Genomic DNA, 27,314 nt, shown 5'->3' with positions numbered 1-27,314 from the left:
AATGGATAGGCAAATCCAGCACCATTTGTCAGCGGGAAAATTAGTGTTGAGCTGAAATAAATACTCCTACAGTGTATCCTTGAGAACTCCCAAGGCAAAGGAAATACAGTGTAATTGTGGGACAGCTTCGTGTGTTATAAATGCAATTCTGATTTAAACCTCATTCTAAAAATCTGCATTAGTCTTTAAATACAGAATTGCATTTCAAGATTACATGGTAAAGCATTTAATATTCTTAATTTAATTTTCTGTACACTTTGATCATACGGCAGCAGTTAGGCAACTACTTTCTCGCTCTGTCTTTTGCCTCTACATTAAAAGATAAAGTTATATTATTGTCAGTCTCCAGAAGAAGAGTAATTTTATTTTTAAAATGAAAAGTATGTCATTTACACATGAAGTCATGCTAGCTTCCTTAGCACAGATGATGTTAATATAAAACAGATATTTAGAAAACAAAGAAATGACCTCCCATCCCTGAAAGCTGGAGAAGCATCTTAAATGAGATGCTCTTTACTGCTTCCATTTGACGTACAAACGTTTTATTTCTTGTGTGATCTGAAGAGAGAATATAGTTGTAAAAGGCAAATAATTATTAGTTCTGACTTGTGTATTACTCTATGATATCGCGTAGAAATGTTAAGTCTTGTATAAGAATACTGTGCACTAAGCAATCAAGTAAAGAGTCAGTCTGAAGTCAAGCTCCAGGTCTCTGTAGTTGCTGTGTGCATGTATGTGTTTATATGTACACACACGGGTGGGTGCCTGATCACAGCACAACCCATTTGGTTCTATGATTGCAAAATGAGCTTTAGTTTGACTTTCTGAATCCTGAGATACAAAGTTCCATTAAATAACCTAAATCAAATCCTCAGAAGTACAGATCATAGACTAGAGTACATGTAACATTTTGACAGCTTATTTTAAATGTAATAGGTGTTGGCCTTGTTATTGCTGATGAAATACATGTATGCATATATATATACACATATAAAAGTATATACACATACATACACACATAATTCTTTGGCTGTTTTCCTTCCAAATTAAACATTTGCTTTGCAGACATAATTTTTACTTTGCACATCATCTGCAGTGTGCACATTTTGATTTATATGGGCCTGAATGTTAAGTATGTGTGTTTTAAAATGTTCTTGAAGTGCAGCTGGGATACAGAATTACAATGAAGGACAAGACAGGAATTCAAAATGATTTTGATAAATAGAAGTTTCTGTCAGGAATGGAGTTATCCCTCAGGAATGTTATAGGTAAACTTTATTCTGCCGTATGGCCTGGTGATGGACTACATGACCTTTCAAATTCTCCTCAAGCCCTATTTTATGATTCTGTGATGAATTCATTTTGTCATTTGGCAGCTGCTTTACATATACTATAGATAATTCTACTGCCTTCAATACTTTTAATCATTTTTTAGTTTACATATTTTGCACATGAAACACTTCAACTACATTTAAAATGTATTCTTATTTATTTGAAGATGGTAATAATAAAGGATATGGGTCGCATTTGGCTATTTAGCAAACATGTATTCCTTCCAGCCTAAAACATACTACAATGCTGAATTTCTATGAGAGGTTACAAGGCTATAAATTACTGCTCTTTAACATAAAGATATCTCAAGGTTTATATGCTGTTGATCCAATGTTATTCTCATTAGTGGTAATAACTAGGAGATAATTCACTTCATCTGGAAAATGAAAACCTGATTCTCAAAGTAGTTTTAGTAACATTCAGTCTGGAATCAGATTATTCTTTATAGCATGTTAAAGTCATGGCAAGGTGGTCTTCAGATTGCAAGTGTAATTTAGTCTAACAAATAAGTAATCTTGTTAAAATATTGTCAGGTTAATCAAAATTGATTTGTCTGTACTAAACCCAGTGCATGCTAATCAAGTATCGGGTTAGGAAGCTTTAGTAGCAATTTTAAGTCTTTGGTAGTTTCCCATTATTCTTGGATGGAATGACTCATTGGACTTGTGGAAACATTTCAAAGCCTGAACATCCTTCCAAGACTGGATACAAATGCACTACAGGCTAAAGCATCTTCTTTAGAAATGTATTTTCAAAAACCTGACAGTGTGGATCGCTGTATTTGTTATACCTTATATGCAATGAATTGTTCTACAAACCCTGTAAGTGCTTTGTGGTTTTTCCACTCTTTGTTATTTGTAACTATCTTGCCATTTGTTATAAATAATAGTTAAAGAGATTGTAACGTAGTCTCTGTACATATGAGTCCCATCCATTTAAATGGCAAGTATTACATGGTGCATCTGTGGTGTAAGGAAATGCATTTGGAACCTCTGTACGTTCCGTTTGAAAGAAAGTTCTGTGTTAATTGTGAATTTGTTAGAAGATACGGTGAATTTTTTTTGTAATTATATGATTATCATTATGCGTTATATGGGTTATTGATAGATGAACCCCCTGAAACGATGAGGAACAAAAACTTGCTTTGCACAGAGCCACCAGGAGCTTTGCACTCTGCTCACACCCTTTGAAACTTACAACATCTTATTTTCTTTCAACAGAAAGCTTTTCTTTACAGACTACGGGAATGCTGCCAAAGTTGAGAGATGTGACATGGATGGAATGAACAGGACATGGATTGTAGACTCTAACATTGAACAGCCAACTGCTCTTGCACTAGACCTCGTTAATAAATATGTGTACTGGGTTGACATATACCTGGACAGTGTGGAAGTTGTTGACTATCAAGGGAGAAAGAGGCATACAATAATTAAAGGCAGACAAGTAGGTATTTATTTGCAAATTAGTAAAAAGTAACGATATCAATAAAATAAATGTACATAATGCTAACAGTTACAGTAATTTCAGGGTTTTTTTTCTCTTTTTACTTCAAATGCGTTAGACAGTAAAAGATCTATCTGCATGTTTTGTTTTATTTGCAATTTAGCCTGTTTTGCAACCTATGGACAAGCTTCCATGCAGTGTCTCGTTAACAATTCACCATCTAAGTCACACTCCCCATTGTAAAAGACGTCAGCAGGGAAAATATGGGGCAATGGAAACATACTAGGGGGTAAATTATTAATGCCAGGAAGATATCCTTGGCAATTCAGGAAGGAGAGACTACAAGGCACAAGAATGTGAAAGAGAAGAACCACAAAAGCTAGTCACCTGTTCAGACCAATCTGGATGCCCTTAAATCATATTTTGTTCATGGCAACGTTGCTTTTCCCAGTTGATCCAGATGTTCAGAGTCATAAATACAAATGCTGAGACTGTATGAGTCTTTGAGCAGGAGTATATCAGTCCGTAATTGTTGCTTCAGCTTGGGGAGCAGGGTGGTAGGTAGCAGGGAAAGGAACATAAGTTGTGAGGCTTATGTAAATCGAAGGAAAATTAGCAAAGAGAAACTCTTCCTTGTTGCTACTTGGACTCCCAGAGCTGGTGTGGGTACCATGAGTACATCTGCTTCTGCCTGAGGTTAAACAGAGTGTGTAAAAATGTGCAGACAGAATAAACATTTTACCTGTTCTGCTGTTCTGTTGTTACTTTGCTTGCTTCCAAGTAATCACTGTTTACCAAGAGACAACTGGTTAGTATAACTACCATTTAAAAATAGGCACAAAATGTGACAAAAAGCAGTCCAGGTCACCTGGCTAAATAGCAAATATCTTCCTCTTTTCTACCAAATTACTCCCAGTCTTTAGCCAGTTGTTCTGGAACAAAAGATCTTGAAAATTCCTTTTTTTTTTTTTTTTTTTTTTTTAGGTAACATTTTGGAATAGGGCCTTAAAAAAAAGAAAGCCATTTTCAGAAGCAACTAACATACTTTTACAGGCTTGTAACTGAGTTGTACTGGTGTCATAGGAGAGATGCTTGTTCTTTCTCTTCTTTCTGCAATTTAGATGCAAAAGAGGACTCTTTATCAAGTTCAGAGGGTTTCTTCTCTAAACTAGCTAAGAAAGGAGAAGGATGTCTGTTTCTTTCAATATGGGTGAAGGGTATTAAAAAGTTTGGCCTTTTAGTTGGTCACTGCTATCACAAAAGGAGAAGCATATTGGTTGTCTTTCCACTCAAATGAAAAATTGGTGATTTCACTACGTTTTGTGCTTGCATTTGCCAGGATTTAGAATGGCAGTTACTCCAAGTTACTCCTCATTAGTCCAAGGAAAGAGCAGACCAGAAAACTATTCTCAAGTAATTTTAGGGATTAAAGTCTATTTCATGAGTACAAGCATATCAAAAGACATGCTTTCCAAATGGTACGGGCTTTTATGATTGAAGGTCTGTGTGGCTTTCAAAGGACTATTCTTTGTAGCAAGCAACATTTCCATTCATGCATAAGGTAGCTGGAAAGCTTCAGGAGAAGTAAAAACCAACAAATGCATAAATTAAATACAAATAATTAAGTCATTATAAAATGTATTGTAAAAAGAATCACATAGTTTTAATAGTGTAAATATAGAAAAGCTCTCATGGGAGTTAAATAATAAAGCTTTAAGCTGAGAGCAAATGGAAATAGGGAAGAAGGGATTACAATGCAGAGGAGAAGTCAACAATTTGGTACAGATGCATCATTATTTTCAAGGCTGTTTTCTTTTCCATCTTACTATAATTGGATTGAATTTCTATTGGGTCTTAATTAAACACTTCCATTGATCTCAATTAGTTTTTAATTTTTTTTTTCTGGGTAAGGGCAGAATACAATAGCAAGACTTGGCCAACTGGGGGGTAATTTACAGAAAGGACTGAAATATTTGATGCGCGACAGGGGTATTTCATTTGTTTCGGGTTTTTTGTGATGTGTGTCTGAATTTGAGTGAATGAGCTAAGTAAATACTTTGTGTTGAACAAATTATTGATGAAACTAATAAGATATTCAGCCTATGAATATCTGAATGTCTGCTAACAAATTCTCTTTAATTTGTTCAGCTTTCAAAATCGTCAATGAAATATTTTACATTTTTTTTAAATCTATAGATCAAGCACAACCACTAGGTTATGAAACACTTCATGTTTGACTTGTGATTGGCTAACTAACATTAGGTAATCTTTAAGCAATGTACCACAAACACATCACAGATTAATACAATTTTAGAATTCACTTTTTGAGAAACAAGCAGTACCGTGTGACCACAACCATATTCAAAGACACCAGCACAAAAGGAACACAAGCATAGCTGAGGGAATTTGTTTCTTTATTCATTTATTTATTTAAGAAAATATTCAGTGGGTATATATTGCACTACTTGCCTTGCTTTGATGATAACATAATAAAAAAATAAATCAATTCAACCGATAAACTGTGTCTTAAATATCTATATTTGCTATATATATTAGTTAAATTAAGTAATATTAAGTAGCATTATCTTAGTTATTATTAATTAATACTAGTTAATAAAATAAGCTGTTGCACTTAAAGTATGTAGGAGCTTTTAATTTAAAACACAAACTGGGCAATTCAGAGGACAAATGAATTTGGATTGCTAAATACTTTTAATTTTCTGCCTTTCTTGTACAAAGCTTTTCAAATTGTAAACTTCAGACGACAAGAATGTGAACTATACTTGTAACGTATTTTGTGTTTATTATTTACAAATATTTGTCAACGTATTCAGAAATCCTTTTGTACAGTTTAGCATGTACAATTCACAGTAATGTTTGATGTTTACAAATCATAGATGTACCTAAAATATTCAGCTAAAATAATGATTTTTTTTTTTTTTTTTTTTTTCCCCTCCCAGATTAGGCATCTTTGTGGTTTGGCAGTATTTGAAAGCTATCTATATACAGTCAATTCAGATAACCTCAACATTTTACGAGTAAACAGGTATAATGGCACTGATGTTCAGTCTCTTGCTAGACTTGACAATGCTAAAGAGATCCATGTATACCAGAAAAGAACTCAAACAGCAGGTAAGATCAAAATTCCTCCTTCTAGGAAACGTAAAACCAGATATTAGGTGGATGTGTGGTTAAAAAGGTTCTTCCAGAAAAATATATCAGAACATTCAGTGAAAGTTTGTCACTGCAGCGAAACTCTCCATTGCTTCTTCATCTGCCCAGTTTTCCTGCGTCTCTAAGCTCCTAACACAACTGCTTCCTGAGCGTTCAGCTTGCACAGCTGCTAAAGGCCACTGGTCTGCAAGTTTTCTGGCTCCACACGCTTAACGCTTTCAGAATTTAACACCTTCATAGTTGTTAGATGTCCAATACCGTCCGCACACGGCTCCCGGACCTGAGATCCCTGGTTTCTCTGGGCCTGCTTTTCAGACAGACTACGAACCTCAAAAGAGTCCCCGTCTTTGGGGTGGCCAGAAAAGCATGGAGATGTGGGCAGCTAGCCTGCCTAACTGCCAGCACAGCAACTGGTGAGATAGGAAATTGCTGTTAAGTTTTCCTTGGTTTGCATAAATATCAACAGACTGACTGCTTTTAGAGAAGTTTCTGAAGTGGTAACAAACTCTAAATTGACGTAGACTGGGTGAGCTAATTTTCACCCTACAGCTGAGGGCATTGATTTGCAGATGTCGGTGGCGGAAGGAGGTTGCAAAGACTCTCTCCTTGCTATAGGCCCTCCTCTTGTACCCCTGAGGGAGTCAGAGAGGTTGGGTAGAGGAGAGACGTGAGCACAGTGTAATCTTTTATCACAGAGTAATCCTGTGATTACTCTGGTCCTCTTGCCCTTTGTTCACTCTGCTACTTCTTTTGTTTTGAATGGGCATGTTTGTGGCTTGCCAAGATTCGCTGTAAAGGCTGTCTCAGCTTGGTAGAGTTTCTGTATACCTTTAACAATATCGACCTTAAACCACTTGATTACTTTTTTTTAAAACAACTCAAAAGCTTGAGGGAAAGGAGAGAGACAAGAAAAACATTTTTTGAGCTAAAATACTGTTGTACTGGCCTGTTGTAAGCCAACTTAGTAAATGTAGGATAGCAAGATAGATTTTGTTTTCTCATTGGATATACCTTAAAGAGTTTAAAAAATTTTATTTGATATATTAGTCTGCTAATTTAGAACCGTGCATATGAAAATACGGAGTCAAGGGAAAGGAATTCTTTTGGCTTCTTCAGCTGGATTTATGTCCCAACTGTACAAATATGGAAAAATTCTACAAGGCTCGTTCTGTTCTTTAGTTTCTGCACAGGCATCTGCCTCAGAAAGGTGCTGTCTAATGGAGTTGAATGAATAGCAAACTGCGTTGGTATCGGGTTCACTCTGTTCTCAAAAAGCCAACCAACCAACCAAATGAACCAAAGCACCAAATAAAAATGGGGAAAAGTGTCAGCCATCCCAGGGGAGTGCTGCCTAGCAAACGCTGTGCAGAAGCTTATTCAAAAAGGGGTGATGGCATACAACACTGTAGGGTATGGCTTAATAGCCACAAGGTGGCCCTTCGGATTACTTGTCTGCTTTGGGTGTCATCTTAAAAAAAAACCCTTCTTTTGTATTATATTCTGAGGAAAAATTTACTGTGACACAAATTCCCTTTTTTTTTCCTGCCTAAACTTTCTACATGCTGATGCATATAATTATCTTGCTTTAAATGGATTTCAATCATGCTGTTTTTCACTCACCGTAGTCCGAAGCCATGCATGTGAAGTGGACCCATATGGAATGCCGGGGGGATGTTCACACATCTGTCTGCTCAGCAGCAACTACAAAGCACGGACTTGTCGCTGCAGGACTGGCTTCATCTTGGGAAGTGATGGCAGGTCATGCAAAAGTACGTTATTTAAATCAAAGAGTCTGCCAGCCGCTAATATTTCAGGGTATAGTTCTGGGTGTTATTTAACATGCTTATCAATAACAATACAAATCACATGGGCCGTTTTGGGGTAAAATTTGTTTGCAACACGTACCTGACACTTTGTTCATATACTCCTTTCATTCCCTTAAAATAATGTGATTTGGCTTAGTTCATACAAGTGACAAATTAAACCTGGGACGCTGTTTAAAGAATTCTAAGAATTATCACAGGTTTTAAGTTAATCAGTCTTACTCTTTCTTTATATACTATGCATTCTCACAGCACATAGGTACTGAAATGCTGTTAAATAGTTTGTCACACCTAATTTCTACCCATACAGGCAACTTGTAACTCAGAAGCAGACCATTCATGTGAATAAGTCAAGCAAGGTTTTTCTCATAATACTTTGTGAAAGCAAGTTTGATTTGTATAACTATGGTTATACCTAACATCAGGTATACACAATCTGTTGGTCACCTACAGCCAACAGGACAGTCCTGAAAATTTTGGGGAATACCTAATTTTGCCCGGTTTCTCGATCAAATGGCATTGATTTAGTTCAGATGAAAGGCATGCAATTAGATACTTCGATGGATATATTTGTCCTCAGTCAAACCTCATACAGTTTTTACTAACAATTCCAACAAAAAACCCTGAGAGGCATTAGGAAAAGTATATATCTTTGAAAATTTTAAGAGGTATATTGATAGTACTAAGGATCTAAGGATATCTATGAGTATCTTTAAGGAAAGAAAGTCACCTTACTAAGCTTGAGTTATTTGCAATTAACCTACTTGATTAAATTGCAAAAATCTCCTCAGAAAGAGGAAATATTGGTGTCCATGTTTTGTATCTTGGTATGAAAGAACAACATGTGTTGATTTGTTATATTCCTTCCCATTTGAAAGACATTCACTGTGATCTTTCATCTTGTTTCTTTCTGAGAAACTACAGGTGAAAAAAACAATGTCTTGTATTTGCTGGAGTTTATGGTCTTGTTAGATTTAATGATTACTTCAGTCATGGTTTACATTACCCTGATAGATCCTAATGAATTGTAAAATTAAATGCCTACAAAGCTATAGATGTCCATTTCACAGTAGCTGCAAAGTTATTCTGTGATCTAGCATTGCTTTTCAGTGTGAACTTTTACAGAAAAAAATAATTAGATGTAAGCAGCTCACTGAAGTAATTTGTATTTTAATTAAGGTAATGTAATTAGCTAGATTTCTTGAGTTTAGATACCTTCAGAATATATGAAAGTTTAATTTTTGGTGTTGAATAACGCTCCTGCTCCCCCACTAATTGTGCCAGTTAATTAAACAGTGACATTATGCACTGTAAAGAAGATTAGGGAGCATCAGTTGTTTATGCTTGTAATCTTTCTTTTGCAGGGCCAAAGAACGAATTGTTTCTTTTTTATGGGAAGGGACGCCCGGGAATAATACGGGGAATGGACCTGAATACCAAAGTGTCTGATGAATACATGATCCCTATAGAAAACCTGGTCAATCCTCGTGCTCTGGACTTCCATGCCGAAACCAATTACATTTACTTTGCTGATACTACCAGTTTCTTAATTGGACGACAGAAAATTGATGGCACAGAGCGAGAAACAATCCTCAAAGATGGTAGGCAATGCTAACTGATAGTGACATTCAGAGAATCTCACTAAGGAGAAGCTGAACTGGTGTTTACAGATAATTTAAAGCTTTATCTAAGTCTCCCACGGAAAACTAGACCTTGAACAGAGTTGGAGATATTTCTTTTTTTATAACTTGCTGTTTATTTTTCTTGAGTGCAGAAATTTAAAGGTTGGTTAAGTTGCTCTGCTGTGAATGCTTACTTTGTCCATTTAAGCTTATACCTGCCAGTGAGTAGCTCCTACATCTCCACTGTATTCTTTCAGAAGTTAGATACAATGGATCCATAATGTAGTTCTTCATAATCATTCGCTGAGCCATCCCGTATCCTTGTGGACTTTATAAGATTTCTTCACTCCAACCTGTACCATAGTGTGGACTCTGGAGCTGCTCTGCTGTGAATGCTTACTTTGTCCATTTAAGCTTATACCTGCCAGTGAGTAGCTCCTACATCTCCACTGTATTCTTTCAGAAGTTAGATACAATGGATCCATAATGTAGTTCATAATCATTCGCTGAGCCATCCCGTGGCTTTATAAGATTTCTTCACTCCAATCTGTACCGTAGTGTGGATTCTGGAGCTTATTCAAGTAGTTTGGCAGAGTGAGACTTCCTGTGGTGCTTGCAAACTCATTAGAAAAAAAGTACTGTCTTTCCTGATGTGTTTTCCTTTGTATATGTGGAAGCAACAGGAAGACCTAAACATTTTTTAGAACCTTAATTAAGACGTTTGTACCATTTATTATAGCAATGAGAGAAAATACCAGCAGTTCTCTAGTTTCCACCTATGCCACCACAGTTCACAGAATCTCCCTGGTCCAGAATCATATCTCGTCATACTAAATGCTGTTTCAGTGATAAAACCACCAGTTTGTCAACCCATATTTCTTTTTCTTTCATGGACCCTTTTTAAGAAAGGTTGCTTCGGCAGGAGGTAACAACTGCCTCGGTTGAAATCCATTCTACAGTAATTATTTTCTAGTACTCAAGAAAATGAGCAGTGTGAATATTCATCTTGCCTTTCAGAGAGCTTAATATCTTTACTTGTAAATTGAAGGTCGAGGTAGTGAAAGTAACTAAAATACCATTGTTTTAGCACAGGGATTTTCATTCCCTGTCATTCATAACCCATGTTTTAATGTACCCTTCTCAGAGAAGTTATCTCCAGTTTGCAGTGATATGGTGCTGTTTTGGTATAAGGTCTCTCCACAGACCTCAGAGTCTGCACAAAGATCCCTTTAGCAGTAGTTGCAAGGAATAGATGGCTCTTTACACTATATTCATGATTGCTTAATAAAAGGCAGCTGTCTGAGTAAATAATGAATACTCAGCTGTCAATCTGGTAATTCTTCATTTCACTGCAAATATGGAAATGGATAATATGCATCACAGAACTTCCATTGCTGACTTTCTTTTACTAAACAACACACATTTCATTTTACAACAAAGTAATCCAAGTGTGGAGTAGAGGAAGGAGAGGACGGTATGTAGATTTAAATATGATAAGGCAGCACCAAGGAGCATCTTTTCTGAAAGGTGTCAAACAGGTTGAGGTTACTCTAATCAAACATGCAAAAACTTTGTATACCAAACCAGCAAATTGAAGAGACTCTTTTAAATAATGTTTAACTGGAATTCCTACTCTTTATAAGTACAACATAGCAAAACCACTAATGCAATACCAAAAGAGTTATGGATTATCCAGTGATATATTATTGGTGGTCTTAATACTTAAAAAGACCAAAAAAATGTCACTGTCTTTCTCCTCTCACTCCTTCCCCAGGAGCTTACATTGTTAGTTAGAACTTGGTGTAGTTTCATAACTTTAAAATATGCTTAAAGAACACTTGTTAATGTATTTTTCATGATTCAAAACATTAATATGGCCTCCAGCCATACCACCTCAGCTTTTATTCTTGTCAGCTCTCAAGAACTCAGCAGGGACAGATTAAATCATTCCATGGTGGAAGGCTACTAGAGAAAATCAGGTGTGTCAGGAGGTGGTTTAATATTCGCTCTGAAGAGCATGCTGCTAAGGAACTCTATCTGTGGTAGGTGTCACTTCTCAGATTAGAAGTTGTCATTTTTTGTGACCATCGGGTTTTGCAAGAACAGATATGCTAGCTCAGACAACACTGAGACTCAAATAATTACAGTTTGCCTACATGAGAGCCTGATCCTATAAGCTGTTGACTGGGGATTGAGAATGCTGAGCACCTCACACTGCTGGAGTTTGATATAGTTTCAGCTGTGATTTCTTATTCTTCACTTTGGGAAACAAACTGCTGCGTAATATTGATAACTATTTGACAGCCCACAGCACGGCCTACCCTAGAGTCGGCAGCGCAACTGCAATAGTAGTGTGCTCTCACCAGCAACAGAAATTGCTATAATTAAGGTTTCAAACTTGCATCTGAAATTAGTTTTTTAAATTAAAAAATGGAACAAACCAGACATTTTTAAAGGAATTTAAATATTGTTCAGTTGAAGTAACATAAACACAAACTCTGGGATTTTTTTACTTGTCTTTGTCCCCCTTTTGTTGTTTGGGGTTGCTGTGAGCCTTAAGGTGTTATATTATTCACTTGTAAATATTAGCAAAGGTGGTCAAGGGCTACCTTTTTGCTTAAACAAGGTCAAAGTAAGTCTGTAAAGATCTTTGGAAGCTGTTTAGCTGGTTGGTATATAGAAGAATTATTTTTTTCACCAGTTTTCATGTTAATCTAGTATTTTAGGCACTATTAGTGTACATGATCTAACTGACATTGATGAGCTAGGCCATTCTGTACCAAATTACACACTGTGCTTATAATCTCTTGCATATTTAAAATCATTGTGGCAAATTGTTGCCTCTAGAAATATGAGGTTTTTAAAATCTTGTATCTATAGTCAGTATATTTGGAGCCGACATACTACTGTTGATTGTAAAATTCTGGTAGTGTTTCCAGAATTAGAAATGTTAATTTTTCAATTAGCAAGTGAACAATGATCAGAATGGTATATTTTATTCACCTTATCCTTTTTATGTTGAAAGGGCTTCACTGCAGAAAGCCTGGCTTACTGTAGTCAAATCAATTTTGTTTAACCAGAATGGCCATTATTTTGTTCCTGTTTACTACTTGATGTGAAGCCCACCTAAAAAGTAAGGAATGTATTTAAAGCTTTTAGATAGTTAAATAAAAGTGAACTTTAAACTGTAACTTCACAAAAAGAATGTAAACTGTCTTTGTAGGCTTGTGCTGTAGAATTCTCCTTTATTTTAAAATTTTCTGATATATTTAGTATTTAATTACCGTGAGTTTTTTTAACTTACATTGTATTTGGTCTAGAAATATGGATGCTCCAAAATTACAGTAGAAGGCGTGGTAGCTCAGATACAGTAGCTATTATATGAAACTGAATAGACTTCGAGCAATATGCTTGTAAATTTTAGGAGGTATCTAGCATTCTAACCTAATATTTAGCTTTGCTGTTGATATTAATACAGTCCATATTTGGACTGTTTTGTCTCCCAAAGAAGAAAAAAAAACCCAACATTTTCATTAAAAAGCTGATCTTATTAGTATAAAAACCTGTGTTTAACCCAAAACGTCTAGGTCAGACAGGATAAAAACAAAATGGGTTTTGAACAAATCACTGCTTGTCCTCAAGCTTGGTTTTAGTCGTGTCAGTGTTCCTTGAGTTGAGCAAAATCTGCTGGGACCCCTCTGAGCCCTAAAGGACTTTTCTTTCACTCCTGAAGCTCATCTTTGTTGCCTGTTCTGTTCAGCAGCCTTTCTCTGTGAGCCTTGGGCTCCCAGGTCCTTGGTGAGATGCTCTCTTCTTTTCCCTACCATACTTTGCACTTCTCTCTTCTCAACATGCTCGATCACTCCAAGACCAAAGGCCACTCTCCCACTTTCAGAGAGTTCCAGCTCTCTGACATTGCCTTTTTAAAAGAATGTAGCAAAGGCACTGAGAGACAGCAAGTAAAACTGACAGTGTCCATGAGCCTCGGAAACCTGAGCGAGCTGCTGGCACTGATCTCGCCCACTCTGACTGATCCACGGTTGTGTTGTCCTTTGACGGGATGATTCTTGTCAGACTAGGTGGTTGCTGGGTTAGGTATGTCATCATACTGTTGTTTCACATCCTCCATCTGGAGAGTGAATTTTGACACCATTGCTTCCTTCAAGCTTTTTAGATCACAAGGAAAAATAGTTCCCCAAAAGTAGAGTGATGTTTAGGTGTATCAGAAATACGGATAAAAATGTTAAACACATTTTGGAAAACACCTGAGCATAGGCCACTTTTTTTTCCATAACTTTCTCATATTGTGTCTCACGGGATGTAGTGCCATCTCTACGCCCATGACTGATTTACTAAATTTTGGTCTAGTTTCTTATGTGAACAAGTTTACTTGGTACTTCAGTGGGTACGTTTGTTTCTCTGCAATATCCTCTAGACCTTCAGAATGATTTCAACTTAAATTGATATGTAGGGCAGAGGTCCAACTATAATTAAAATCCTAAAATTTTGTAAAAATAGGGAGAGGAGATAGCAAGGACTGATGATTTGCAAGTTCATTCTTATTTTATTGATTTCTGCAGCTGGTGTAGCAACATGGACACAAATTGTGACATGGAATTATAATGGAAGAGAAGAAAAAATTTCATTGTTCTTCTGCTAAGTAGTCAAAAAGCAAAGGAACACATGAATACAGAGGTAGTCAGGCTTCAGTTGTTCCCACGTTCAAAGAACTACACACTTAAAAACGGCCGCTGGAGATCTTTCTTACCCTTAATTCCTGTTACTGTTCAGGTCACTGCGGGCGGTAGATTGTACTTTGCAGTTCAAGGGTTAAAGAAAAAAAACAACAAACGAAATCTAGCAAGTGTAAAATACATCACAGTTTTATATACATACATACATACCTCTTCATGAGTGTTTAATTTAACATAATCAATATGCATGGGATAGGATGATTGCACACTTGGAATTATGGACAGCATTAAAGCTAGAAAGAACATCTAGTTTGAATCCTGAACTACTCTAGACCTCGTTAACTTCTTCAAGACAAGTAAACTCATTTCTCAATTACTTCCATATATAATTCTATGTTATTGACAAGAATTTCTTTCATGTTAAAAAAATCTCATTTGTATATTTATCTTTATTCATCTGTGCTGTTTGTCCACTGCCGTTGTACCCAGACAGAGGATACTGATGAGGGGAAAAAAGCAGTTTTAAAAACATTGCATGGCTCTCATGCTCTGACTTTGAGGAGCCAACAGCTTCTTTTAATTTTCTACTTTTAAACATTGAAAGCATACTGACTGAGGTATCTCTCTTAACAAGGGGATCCTTGTTATTATTAAATTTTAGTATACAGTGCAAGTTTATATCATAATCTTAATATACTTCAACATCATATTTAAATGCATTTTGCTTTTTTTAAAAAAGGAAATAGTTATAAAATTAACAAAAAATGAAACATTTTGCAATGACAAGGTATTTGAAAACCTTATAGCTCTGCTAACTTGATAGGGAATATGGTGGTATTAGAATCACTAAAAACATTGTTCAACAAAAATGCTGTGAAGTAATTTATCATGTTCCAGTGCTATTGAGATTGTAACGGCACCATTTATAGATGCTGTTATTGCATCTAAGTGTATAAAAAGCCCAATATTTCATTTATTGGGTAAAGCTGTCATATTTTATCTTAGTGTATTGTTGATGACATACCATGTTATCTATGGGTTATAGTAAGCAGAAAGTTTTCTGTACTGCACTAAATAAGTTATGTAGAGTGTGACTTGGTAAAAGAGCTTTGCATTCCCGTCCATCACAAAGAATTTTACTGGTTTCTTGTAGGGAATTAGAGTATTAGAGCCATAGTTGGTAAAGGTGTTTGGGGTCTAAAAAGTATTATAGGGGAAGAGTTTATCCCAAGGAAAAGAAATCTGATAGGTTGCAAAAAATTTGTAGGTATGCCAAAGTTATGAATGCTAGCAAGTAAGACATTTCCATTAGTACTTACGGATTGTATTATGGGGAGGCATCTTGGTGGAGAAATCTGAGGGAAGGTTTAGACGGTGGCAACACTGCGCCACTGCACGATGTTGTTGCGGTAAAAATTACTCTGATAACGACTTGAAATGTCCCAAACCAGCACTTCAGGAGTTCATGTGAAGTTGGTTGTCTGGAAAGCTGACAGTTAAATTACATATGTCTGGCAGCACAGTTTAAATAGTAAACGGTTGTCTTCAGTTTAGCAGATTTTCACATGTGTATGTGGCGTAAGCGGGATTTAAGTAGGATCAGTGATTTTGTCACATCAGCATTTCTTAAAAAATGGTAATGCATGAATTTTTTATGTACATTGCGATAAAAATCTCTTTGCATCATGTTTAGTCTAAGAAAATCTTTCAAAAAAACTCCAACATTGATCAGAAAGTGATGTTAACACTGATGAGAAAGAATGAATCTGATGAAAGCTTGGGTCTAGATGGAATTACTGGTGTAAATGTGAACAGAAAAAGCAATTTACATTCCTTTGTTCAAGTCTTGATGATTCCTGTCATGAAATTGTACTGTAGGATTGTACATCCAAGTATGACAAACAAGTAATACAATCCATATTATCACTTGACTTGAGTGATACTGCTATTTAGGGTTAAAACTAGGAAGGGTTTTGTTAAATAGTGATTTGCCCAGGGCCAGCTATCGTTGACGTAGGAAGGCTTATGGTTTAATACACAAGTTTTATGACCAGTCTTTGTCTTTTGTAGAGTGTTTTCAGCAAAGGCTTATTCTGACAGACACAGCAAATATCATTCAGATTCAAGGAAATAATCTAATTTAGCTATATGGACCATATATTGTGCATTGTTTATACTAATGGATAATGTTAGAACATAAACATATAATATTAATGTCTTACTACTGTCTTCTCTCTCTCACCAGATCTTGATAATGTAGAAGGCATAGCAGTGGACTGGATTGGAAATAACCTTTATTGGACAAATGATGGTCACAGGAAAACGATTGCTGTAGCCAGGCTGGAAAAAGCTGCTCAGAGTAGAAAAACTTTGTTGGAGGGAGACATGTCCCACCCTAGAGGAATTGTTGTTGATCCTGTCAATGGGTATGACGTAGACTGATTTATGTTGTTTAATGCATGTCTTTATAGTATAAATACGAGATTGAATTTTGCTTAGGATGGGGTTTGTAGAGTCATGTAGTAGTCTGTAATTCTACAGTAGTCTATAATATCTGTAATTCCTGTCCTGCATTCTTGCCTGAAGCCTTCAGAAGAACGTGTATGCCTAGACACCATTGAACCTATGTCAAGTTAATTTGAATGTGATTCACCTTTTTTCAAACAAATTGAGTGTATCAGACCTCTATGTATTTTTAATACTAAGTGAACTTTATAATACTCTCCTTTATTTCTCTCTTTATAAGTCTCAGTTTCTGAAGATAATTATATCCATGTCCTTGTACACATTGGTTTACAAAACTAAATGAGACAGGTACTTTTCATTACTTACTAGCATAATTAATTGTGATAGGCTGCATAATAAAAAAAAAAAACATTATATTGGTGTGGTATAGTTGTGGTTTACCTAAAAATTCACTGTTACATTTATTCAGGGAATTATCACTGGAGAATGATGTAGGAAGGTAATTCTAGTGTGGCTAGATTGATTGCTGTTTTCCTAGTACTAGAATGTATTTACACTATCAGGTTTTCACTTTTGAGCTTGTCCTCTGAGGAATGGAAGTGTCTGTTGAAAGGCTACAATTAATTAAGGTCGGATAGCAAGGATGTAAAATCAGACCACAAACCATAACCATACCTACAATTACTTTGTTAAATTTTCCAGCTCAGTAAATGCATGGCACAGGAAATAGTGTATGAAGATGTATTGTCTGACAAGGGCTATTATATAAAACACTTTTCTAATAAAATAGCATGCTTTTCATGATTATACTTCTCATGGAAGCTTTTCCTGAGGGATAGCATTTATTATAGCATTTTAATTATGTTTAGAAAATATTAGTCTTGATTTAACCAATGTAGAAGCATTAACTGCATTTTGAGATACAATTAAAGCACATTAATGTAAATGACTGTTTCTGTAAGCATGTTTTAGCTTATGACATGATAACTAGAGTAAGTACAGACAAAAAGTTAATGGAGAAAAGCTCAGTAATTGCTGTTGAGCAATCATGTAAATATTTGTAAAACATGTTTTGTCTTCCAATAAAATAAACACCATACTGACCTGCATCTCTGCCTGAGCTTCAGGGCATACGCAGGTTTTATAATTCTGTGATTAAACCTAGTGTTGTTTGAGTCAAACGTGCAGTGAAGTTTATAAGCCTCATGGATCAAAAATTGGTTGATGTTCTTAGCATATATTTACAAAAATATTAAAAGAACCCAAAACAACCTTCTGCTGGGTGAGTTGGAAGATACAGAGGAGAAACAAAGAAGGTATATTTGCATATCTGTAAACCTGTGTGATGATGGTGCAATTTTTTTCTTTATCTTTTCCAGTTTCTTATATAAAACATTGATCAAATTATGCTTATATATAAAAGTGTGATTGAATAAAATTTTTGACTATTAGATTTAGCATCACTTACACAGATTTGATAACAAAACTGTTTTTCACTTCAGTGTTTCGTTCCTTTGTAAATTCCAAATTTAAGTTCCACGACTTTATTCTTCAAAGTACAGACAGGTTAAGTGGGTTAGGATCACACAAGTTATTTCAGAAACATAAATCTGGTGAAATCAAAGGTGAGGCACATAAATACCAATTAAATCGTGACTACTTTAACAAGTAGGATCCATTTAAGATCCATTTTTCCTCTATTTAATGCTCAATAATTGAAATCCTAGATTTGACTTTAAAAGTAAACGTCTACTATCTAGTAAATGTTTTCAGCATATTGATGTCACTGTACGTCATATGATCTGAAATGCTATTTAGACGCTTCGTAGATTACATACAGGCTTCTATGTGTTTCTTTCCATGAACCTGTTTTTCCTTTGGGGGAAAAAAAAAAGTAAGAGAAAAGAGAAAAGTGGTGTTTCTTAGCATATTTGCTACCCTCTGTATAAGTTCAAGTTGTGTATTTTAAATTGCTGAAATCGGAGTTGTCACCAGCAAATTCTGTAATAAAACATGATAATCAGATTAATTCAATAAGGAAGAAAAAAAAGAAACATAGGGTGTGTTCTCTAGTGTCCAGTAGAGAATGGCTCATAGAACTCCTCTGAGCTAATACTTTCAGATGACTTAACTACAATGCTTGCTTAATTTTTCCAAAGTAGCATAGGTACTTATTTTTCAGAGTTGTTTTGGTTACCTATATTGCTGTGCTGTAAACCATAAAACTATGCTAAAATTTTCAAATCCTTTTTATAGCCATCTATCTTTCTAAACATTTTTGTGAGGGACAGAGTGCTCGTAACAGTTTTTTGAGTAATTTAGCTGCTTTCATGTGGGATGTGAAGTTCGCAGAATGTCAAGGTTATCCTGTAGCTATTAAAGTAGAGTGCAGTTAATTGATGTGTTGCAGCTTTTTTGATAATATTAAGCGTCATAACAAGCAGATTTGCATCATAAAGGCAAATTAGTCTTGGCCAAAAAAAAACCAAAACCCAGTAAAAGTTTGAATTTGTGACTAAGTCAATAAAATTGCTGGTTTAAAAAAATAATCATAAATCTGGTGTGATTAAATAAGGTCTTAAACAATTCTTTCACTTCTCATGTCCATTAGTCCATTGGGTATTCATGTAATTCATTCCAATATGACCAAAAGACCATATAAGTGGCATTTCAGCAGCAACCAGCACACAGGGAATGTAAAAATAGTTGTAGAAATAGCAGTGGAAAGAAACATGCAAAAGTCAAATTCGCTCTGGCTTGTGGATATACTGTTGCAAACTTCTGCTAAAAGTCTACAGTATAATTCACATGATTAAAATGGTATTTGAATGTTCATTTTTTTTAATTTCATAGCTGGATGTATTGGACAGACTGGGAAGAAGATGAAATAGACGACAGTGTGGGAAGAATTGAGAAGGCATGGATGGATGGCTACAGTCGGCAGATTTTTGTAACATCAAAGATGCTGTGGCCAAATGGTTTAACTCTGGACTACCACACCAATGTATTATACTGGTGTGACGCCTATTATGATCACATTGAAAGGATATTTTTGAATGGAACTGAAAGAAAGGTAAAAGAAAAATACTGCTGTTTTGCCACAGGCATGCTCTTTCTTTGGGTTTTATTGTGTTATGTTAAAAATACTTTTCAAGCTTTTTAAAGTCTGCATAACCCTGTGGCATGTCCAGTGTCATCTCTGTTGAAACAAGCAATGTTGGCAGTTTCTTGTAGGGGACTATAGTACAGCTTAAAATTTTCATCTTTAGAAAGTGACACAGAAGTTGTTTTGTTTGTTTTGGTTTTGTTTTGTTTTGTTTTTAATTCTTTTTCTCATACGACAATGAGTTACGTTTTGGTTGAGCCACGAAGCTACAAAGAGCTTTTCAGTAGCAAAAAAACCTTCTTTTGGCTCTGCCAGAGAGAGGCTTTCATTTAACTTCACTGGATATGCCGCTTTCGATGAATCTCAGCGCCCCATTTGAGTGTTTGTGGGAATATGCAAAGGGGCAGCACTCAACAAGTGCACTGCAAGATGGAGAGATTGTTTTAGTTGTTACTAATGGCTATACTAGCTAGATACAAGTCTGTACAGAAGTTCTGTGTTGTTTTGTAGAAGTAACAAGAACAGAAACCTGGAAAACAGTTAAAGCTTAGAGTAGAGTTTGATAATTCAGGGAAGGTTTAGCATCTGCTTCGTAAAATTAGTACCCTGACAACTGAAACTTCCATCGTTAATTGAGAATGGCGGGCATTAAGTCCTTCTGTGGGAGGATTTTGTCACAACATGTACATGTCTTGTGACTTCTCATTTATCCTTCACTCATGATTCCCTCTGTATGATGGCCTTGATAGGACCAATACGCAGATCTCTACTACTGAAAGTAGTAACTGTAGACAGTGTCCTCCCTGGAACTCATCCCTGTACAAGCTCATATTGCTTTAATATTGCTTTTAAAATCCTTTATATTGAATGATCGGTTGTTAAGCCTGTACTAATGCTGTAGTGTTGCAGTTGGTCATAATGGCTAGGTTGGCATTTACATTTAGCGCTTCTACTTTTGCTCCAAATGCGTTATGGTCCTGTAACGGAGGGGGGAGGAGGGTAAGCACATTGGCAGAAAGATGTTTTTTAATTAGAGATCCTTGTCTACTAGCGATGCTAGACTTCCTGAAAAGTTCCTGGACAGAACAGGTCTAGGAAGGTTAAATGCAGCTGCCGTGGATTACACATGGATCGCTAGTGAGAACTGCTGGTTTTGTTGGTTTTGCCTCCCACCAGAACTGGTGAATAATAAGAAGCACCTGAATTTACAGGTTTTATTTTGAAGCGTGTCACAGAATGGTGCTGTTTTTTTCAAAAGCGTTTTTCTATAATCCTGTGATTTAAATAAACTGCATAACCATTTGAATGAAACTTATGTAGCCAAAAAAACCTAGGAGATACTTGCTTTTGATGCTGAATAATTTGTTCTTTATTATAGGATATTTTGGTCAAAATATAACTGGGTCAATGGCATCTTTAATTCTGTGTCAGTATAATGAAGATTTTAGGGGGTGGGCAAGTCCTACTAAAATTCCACCAGTAGGTGGTGGATGATTGGCTGATGGATTAACTTTGATCAAAAGCAGTTCACTGAGGTGAGGAGTTCTCACCAAAAGAATTCCTAGCCCAAAGAGAAAATTCAAAGGGCAAAAGGGGATGATGTCTGTTACCTCGTAGTAGTTGTATTTTAGTGGGCTTTGTCTCCTTGTTCTCTTGGGTTTGTGTCTCTAAATAGAGACAACGTAGGGCATCTGATGAACTGCTTCCTTCTTTCTAGAGGCAAGATAGAAATACATTGTTGGGCATTAGTTCAAGCAAGGACCCCAGCCAGCAGAAGACTGGAACTTAGTCATTCCAGACTGCAGCTGATACGATGAAGTACAAAGGCAGGGCTCCCAAAAGTAGATGACTGAGAGTTCTGCAGTTTTCTATGTCTTTTTAAAGTAAATCATTCTAATTACTGTAATTTACTTGATGGTAAGTTTAGACTCTTTTTAAAGTTTTCTTTTCATGCTATAGGGATTGAAAATTTTTTTAAACTGTTCCTCTTTCTCAGACAGCTCTTGTGTAGTGGTAGTTGCAGTCCTGAAACTGGAGCTATAGCAAATGACACTGTTTTAGAACATTTCTGCGGCCAATAAAATAAAGACAAGATTTGGGGTGTAATTTGTAGTTTTATGTATGAGTTAATAAACCAGAAGTAGAAGGTGCGTGGAAGAAAGTTTATCTTATTTTGGGAACAAACTGTGGCATGTTTGGTTTTTTTAAGTTATCACAACCCAAACTAGAGAGGAAGTTCACAGAAATGAATAAGCAATCTCTCCACTTACTTCACACTGCAACAAAAATAAGCAACTCATACACACTATTCTTTGCTTTAAAAGAAGCAGATATTTGACATACTTGACAGATTACTCAAAGTTATGTAAACAACCATGCTACCTTGCTAGGGAAGAAGGTAGATATTTACTGAACAAAATGGTTGCATGGTTACCTACGTTCCTCTGCGTTATCTGACAGGGGACACTTAAAATGAGTTTATACGAAGTCTTGAAGTTAGATATTGATGCTGGCGCATAGAACGGCTTTACACTCGATTTTATTGCATTAAGTCATTATGTTTGGGCACAGTGCTTAGTTTTCCTGTTTCCCATTTTATGTTCTCTGCAGTGTATGCTAAGAAAAATTAATAATTATTTGAACCTTGCTAATGCTTACCACTAATCAATTGCAGGTAGTCTACAATGGAAAAGATTTGAATCATCCTTTTGGACTCTCACATCATGGAAATTATATATACTGGACAGATTATATGAATGGGTCAATTTTCCAGTTGGATCTGGTTACAAGGAATGTGACACTGTTAAGAAGTGAGAGACCACCTTTGTTTGGGCTCCAGATTTATGATCCACGTAAACAGCAAGGTATTTATAACATATGATTTCTCCAAAGGTCTGTTATAAAAGGTTATTTTCCCTTACAGTCTCCTAGTATTTTGAGGTGACTAGATGAACCACAATAGAAAAAAGAATATGACTCATGGCATCAGAAAGATGTTTCAATCCATTGATGTTGAAATTAATCATCTCATACTTACTAGGAAGTGAATCATAGTATTATACCTGTCTGAATTTCTTCTGTGTATTTACACTGCCTTTATTGCCATTTTTCTTGTGTGTCAGAGATACTGTAAAAGTTTAAAAATAGAATAGAATAGATAATATATACACATTGGCTCATAAACATAAAACGTATTATTGCATTTACCTTTTCTTAAATAAGATCATAGATCCTGTCTGTCTTTTTTCCTTTTTGTAATTTTCTCCCCCATCTTGGTACATCAGCACCGCATGATTTAATCTCCTGAAAGGACATGGTGCTGGTACACAGAATCAGAGTAAGTGGCCTTTGAGAGTAGTGGAAAAATCCATGAGTGTTGTTACTTATATCAGTAGAGAATTGTGATAAAGGCCATAGGTTTGCACGCATGGAGTTTAGAAAATGCAATTGCTGCTCTACAGGTAAACTTACAAATGTATTTTACTGAAGAAAACTTTGGAATCCATTTACTGCATGCAGTGTTCACGTGAGCTGTTGAATATTTGCTCTCTTTAATGAAAACAGTTCTGGTTAATGTCTGCTACCAAACATGAAACTGGACATCAGGAATTAGTGTAAATAAAATACCATTTCAAAGATGACCGTATTAAATATTAATGTCTACAGATCTCATTAATCTCTATAGATCATCATTTTTGACATGTAGAAGTGGAACATTTCCAGTTCAACAGTTCCTACAGAAAAACAGAGACACGAAAGGTGTTGGCAGTCCTGCTACATTTGATTCTGTACATGAACCAAAAAAAGTAACAAAATGTAAATTTCACCATTTATCCAAATGCTGCTTAGTACAGATAGAACATTAAAATGTGTTTGTTAAAACCGTGATTTTATTTTTTTTTTTTTTTAAAGTTTGCAGGACCTATTATGAGTACTTTGTCCCTGTGCATAAAGCCCAATTTTATTTTCACAGTACCATCACCTTCAGATCTGGATGTGGGTGCGGTGTCTTGTTCATGTCTATTCTTAGCACTTGGAAGATTTGACTGTATCTCTCTCATTTGTAGTCAATGAATGGCTTAGAGAGCAACTGATAAAACTAGTGCAGGGTGGATAAAATCAAAACATTAGAAAAAGCATTTAGCACTCAGATACAGAGGAAATATTTAGCCTTTGTATTTGTTATAGGCATATATCTATGTGCCAAATGTGTATATATACATTTCTGTGTGTATACAAAAATGATACATGTATATATGAAAAGTACAGTGAATATTTTCCCTATATATACTGGCTAAATATTTTGCATAGGTTTATTTCAGAGGTTTTATATACCATACATACTACATAGTTTTTTATTGTTTTTCTTCTGTCTACTCTTACCATATTTTTTTCTGTCCAGCAAAAAAACAACTGGTGATTTACCAAGGGAAGAAGCAGTTTAGTTTTCAAAATGGTGCTAAAATATAAAATGGGAAGTGCATATGTGTATAGGCAAAATACTTGGCATGTATTACTGCATGTATAGGGTTGTTTAATTTTGTGTTTCATTTAAAAATTTACTGTATTTGAAGACTTAGATATGTAGTTAATATTCTTTGGAGAAGACAAAGACTTCTTCTCTATCTAAAAGTACGTCTTCCAGTTTGTTTTTCCTTGGGAAAACCACTTCTTACAATGTCTCACTTAACCATCCGAGGCCTTACTGAAAAGCTCAGTGATTTTTTTTACAACAGGTTAATATGAAGTTTTCCCTTTCCCTGCTGAATTATATTTTTAGATGTCCAGATAGGCTTTCTTAGGGAAAGCCATTGAGATTAATACTTGATTACAGAGTGCTGAGGTCCAGCCAGCCAACTGGTAATTGGTTTTATGAGTATGGAGGCAATGCTGAAAGTTTCTCCTTTCTGATATTATAACATCTAAATTTTCAATACCTAAACCAAACTGTAGTATGTCAAGGTCATTGTAACAGTGCGCCTCTTATCACAGATGCTTTTAGGGAAAGCCATTGAGATTAATACTTGATTACAGAGTGCTGAGGTCCAGCCAGCCAACTGGTAATTGGTTTTATGAGTATGGAGGCAATGCTGAAAGTTTCTCCTTTCTGATATTATAACATCTAAATTTTCAATACCTAAACCAAACTGTAGTATGTCAAGGTCATTGTAACAGTGCGCCTCTTATCACAGATGCTTTTCAAGGACTCTCACTTCCAAAGTCATGTAAATACATAGTGTGTTTGGGGGTTTTTGTTGGGCTTGACCTTTTTTTTAAGGCAAAATCTGCCCCCAAATCTACCCTCACGTTGGCCAGATTTCAGAATACTTGAGCTGTGTCTGCTAAGAGAGGATGTTGTGATTGCTTTAAATACTTAGTACTTCTGCTGCTTTATTCAGTACTCAGAAAGTTGTTTTATTTTTAGAAAAAATGGAAATTTAAAAATGAATGCAATTCCTATTAGCTTCTAAGCTAACAGTGCCTTCTAAGCTAACACCAGAGATAGAAGACTAAAATATTACCTCTTAGACATTTTTAGCTGAATGAGCTTAAATCTTGAGAAGGCAAATTTGGCTTATTAATGCATTCTTTGTTTGAAATTGCAATTGGAATTTTGTAAGCGAACTACAGCCTTTAGGATCTTCCCTTTTTATCATGCTCAGTGAGGTAGATCTTGCATTGTTCCTAAAGGACCACAAGCATTTATTTTAAAGAAAGCGAAGCTAATTTTTTTCTTTTTTCTTTTTTTTTTTTGGGGGGGGGGTATGTTTCTTCTAAAAGAGCAAGATCAAGGCTGAATCATGTGGTACAGAGAAAACCATAGTAGTTTATTTTATGGTATGAGTTATATTTTATAGCTTATGCACACGTACCTTATAAAATATTTGCCTCTGATATTTTAAGGTTACTGTTTTGATGCTGTCGTTATTGTCACTGTTTGTACAAGCAGACACCATGCGAATTTATTTTGGTGTAGTTGAATTGAGACTGGCATTTTTATTAGGAGACCTTTTACAGGATACTTGACTGTGCCAATCCTGCTTTGCTTAGTACTATGGGTAGCGACATTAAGCTTCTTTCGGTATCTCCTTAAGAAGAGGTGCTTTTCACTGTCTTTGTATCTCAAGAGGCATGATCCTTTTGCAGAGGAATGGGTTTTTTTCTTGCTTTCAGAGATTAGAATTCGTCTTATTTTCTTAGGTATAGTCTTTGGGTCTGTATGCGTCAGGAATACCTTAAAAAATGGGGAGGTGGTGGGAAGCATAGTAATCATAGGAGTTGGATTTACAGTCAGCATATGAAATTGCCAAGGCCTGCGGGTATTTCCACTGCTCTGAAAGGGGAGATTGCTATTCATATATAAGTAATTCTTGTGTAAGTCCATTTACAGCAGTTAAAATAACCTCTTTTGAAATCAGTTGATATTTTAACTCCTCAGATGGCAAAGAAGAGCTGCTTGAGCCCCAGGCTGCTGCTCTTCATCTGTGTAGTATGATCCTAAAAGTAGACTTACACAACTTTAGCAGTACTTGAGGTTAGGTTTATGGGAAGGTACAAACATAAATGAATACTCATGAAAACATAGAAGTACAATAATTTCTAAGCAGTGATAAATACTTCACAGTATCTTTTAAATGAGACAATTAAACAAATGCATACGGTTTCCGTAATTTTTTTTTTTTTTTAGAATGATGACTGAGAAGCAACTACCTTGCTGTTATAGCTCTGGCCTAATTTTTAGCAAATTAAAATGGAATGAGCCTAATTCAATCATCTGCACGTGGCAAGGCAGCACCTGTTTTAAAAGCTAGCAAAAAAATGAAAACTATATTAATAGCTTTGAAAGTACTTCTAAAATTTTGGGAATGTTTTAAGAACACCCATATAAAATAGCTGTTCTGAACAGCAGTCGAGGAAATTTGATTTCATAAATACTTGGTAGCTAAATAAGTTCCACAGCTTACTCATTAAAGAGACTTAACCTTTTTGTTATACTGCATTTCAGGAGATATTTTAGCCTAGGAGTGTCTTCAGCAAGACCGACAGGATTGAGGGTCTCTTTGCACCTTCAGGTTCAAGGCTTCCTTAAAGCTCCCTTTAAAAACCAATTTATCTAGGATCTTGATGCTTTAACTCTTGGTACTTGGTATTTTCCTTGTTTTCATCCTCTCTTTTATCACTTACTTAGCAAGTAACCTACTCTACTGTAGGTTGTCATCCCAATTATGAGGTTAAGTAGGAACCTTTCATCTTCAAGACAGACCAGTTGGCTTTAATCTAGTGTTTTAATTTTGATTTTATTTATTTTAGGCTTGCACTGGGCTTCAAAATCATCATGGGTTTTCAAAGTGTTTTCTATATTATTAAATAGTCTTTTATTCTATAGCCTATCCTTTTTTAGTGATCTGACAAACTCATGTATATTCTTTAATTAAATAATTGCAAATCTCCTTGACTTGTGCTTTATAATTTTGGATTCACTGTTGAATACTGTATTGTGGTTTGTTTGTTTTGGCAGCTTCTGATATCTTCTTAAATCTTTGTGTTAACTGGCATCCTTTGATTTGAATAATCATAGAATCATAGAATAGTCTGGGTTGGAAGGGACCTCTAAAGGTCATCTAGTCCAACCCCCCTGCCGTGGGCAGGGACA

At 35.7% G+C, this 27,314-nt stretch overlaps 1 protein-coding gene across 1 annotated transcript in view; it reads left to right on the top strand.

Moving 5' to 3' along the window:
- Positions 1-27,314, top strand: part of LRP1B (low density lipoprotein receptor-related protein 1B) — a 614,444-nt gene that overhangs the window by 296,255 nt on the left and 290,875 nt on the right. The window contains exons 8-14 of the mRNA XM_009319022.1: positions 2,553-2,775; positions 5,736-5,907; positions 7,575-7,718; positions 9,137-9,373; positions 16,334-16,514; positions 19,408-19,627; positions 22,335-22,524. Coding sequence (XP_009317297.1) covers positions 2,553-2,775; positions 5,736-5,907; positions 7,575-7,718; positions 9,137-9,373; positions 16,334-16,514; positions 19,408-19,627; positions 22,335-22,524 — 1,367 coding nt within the window. The remainder of the gene's footprint in view (positions 1-2,552; positions 2,776-5,735; positions 5,908-7,574; positions 7,719-9,136; positions 9,374-16,333; positions 16,515-19,407; positions 19,628-22,334; positions 22,525-27,314) is intronic.

This window comes from Pygoscelis adeliae, unplaced genomic scaffold, assembly GCF_000699105.1.
Source record: "Pygoscelis adeliae isolate BGI_AS28 unplaced genomic scaffold, ASM69910v1 Scaffold222, whole genome shotgun sequence".
In the NCBI taxonomy this organism is placed as follows: domain Eukaryota; kingdom Metazoa; phylum Chordata; class Aves; order Sphenisciformes; family Spheniscidae; genus Pygoscelis; species Pygoscelis adeliae.
The sequence above is the reverse complement of the archived record's forward strand: the minus strand, read 5'-3'. Positions and strand labels throughout refer to the sequence as shown.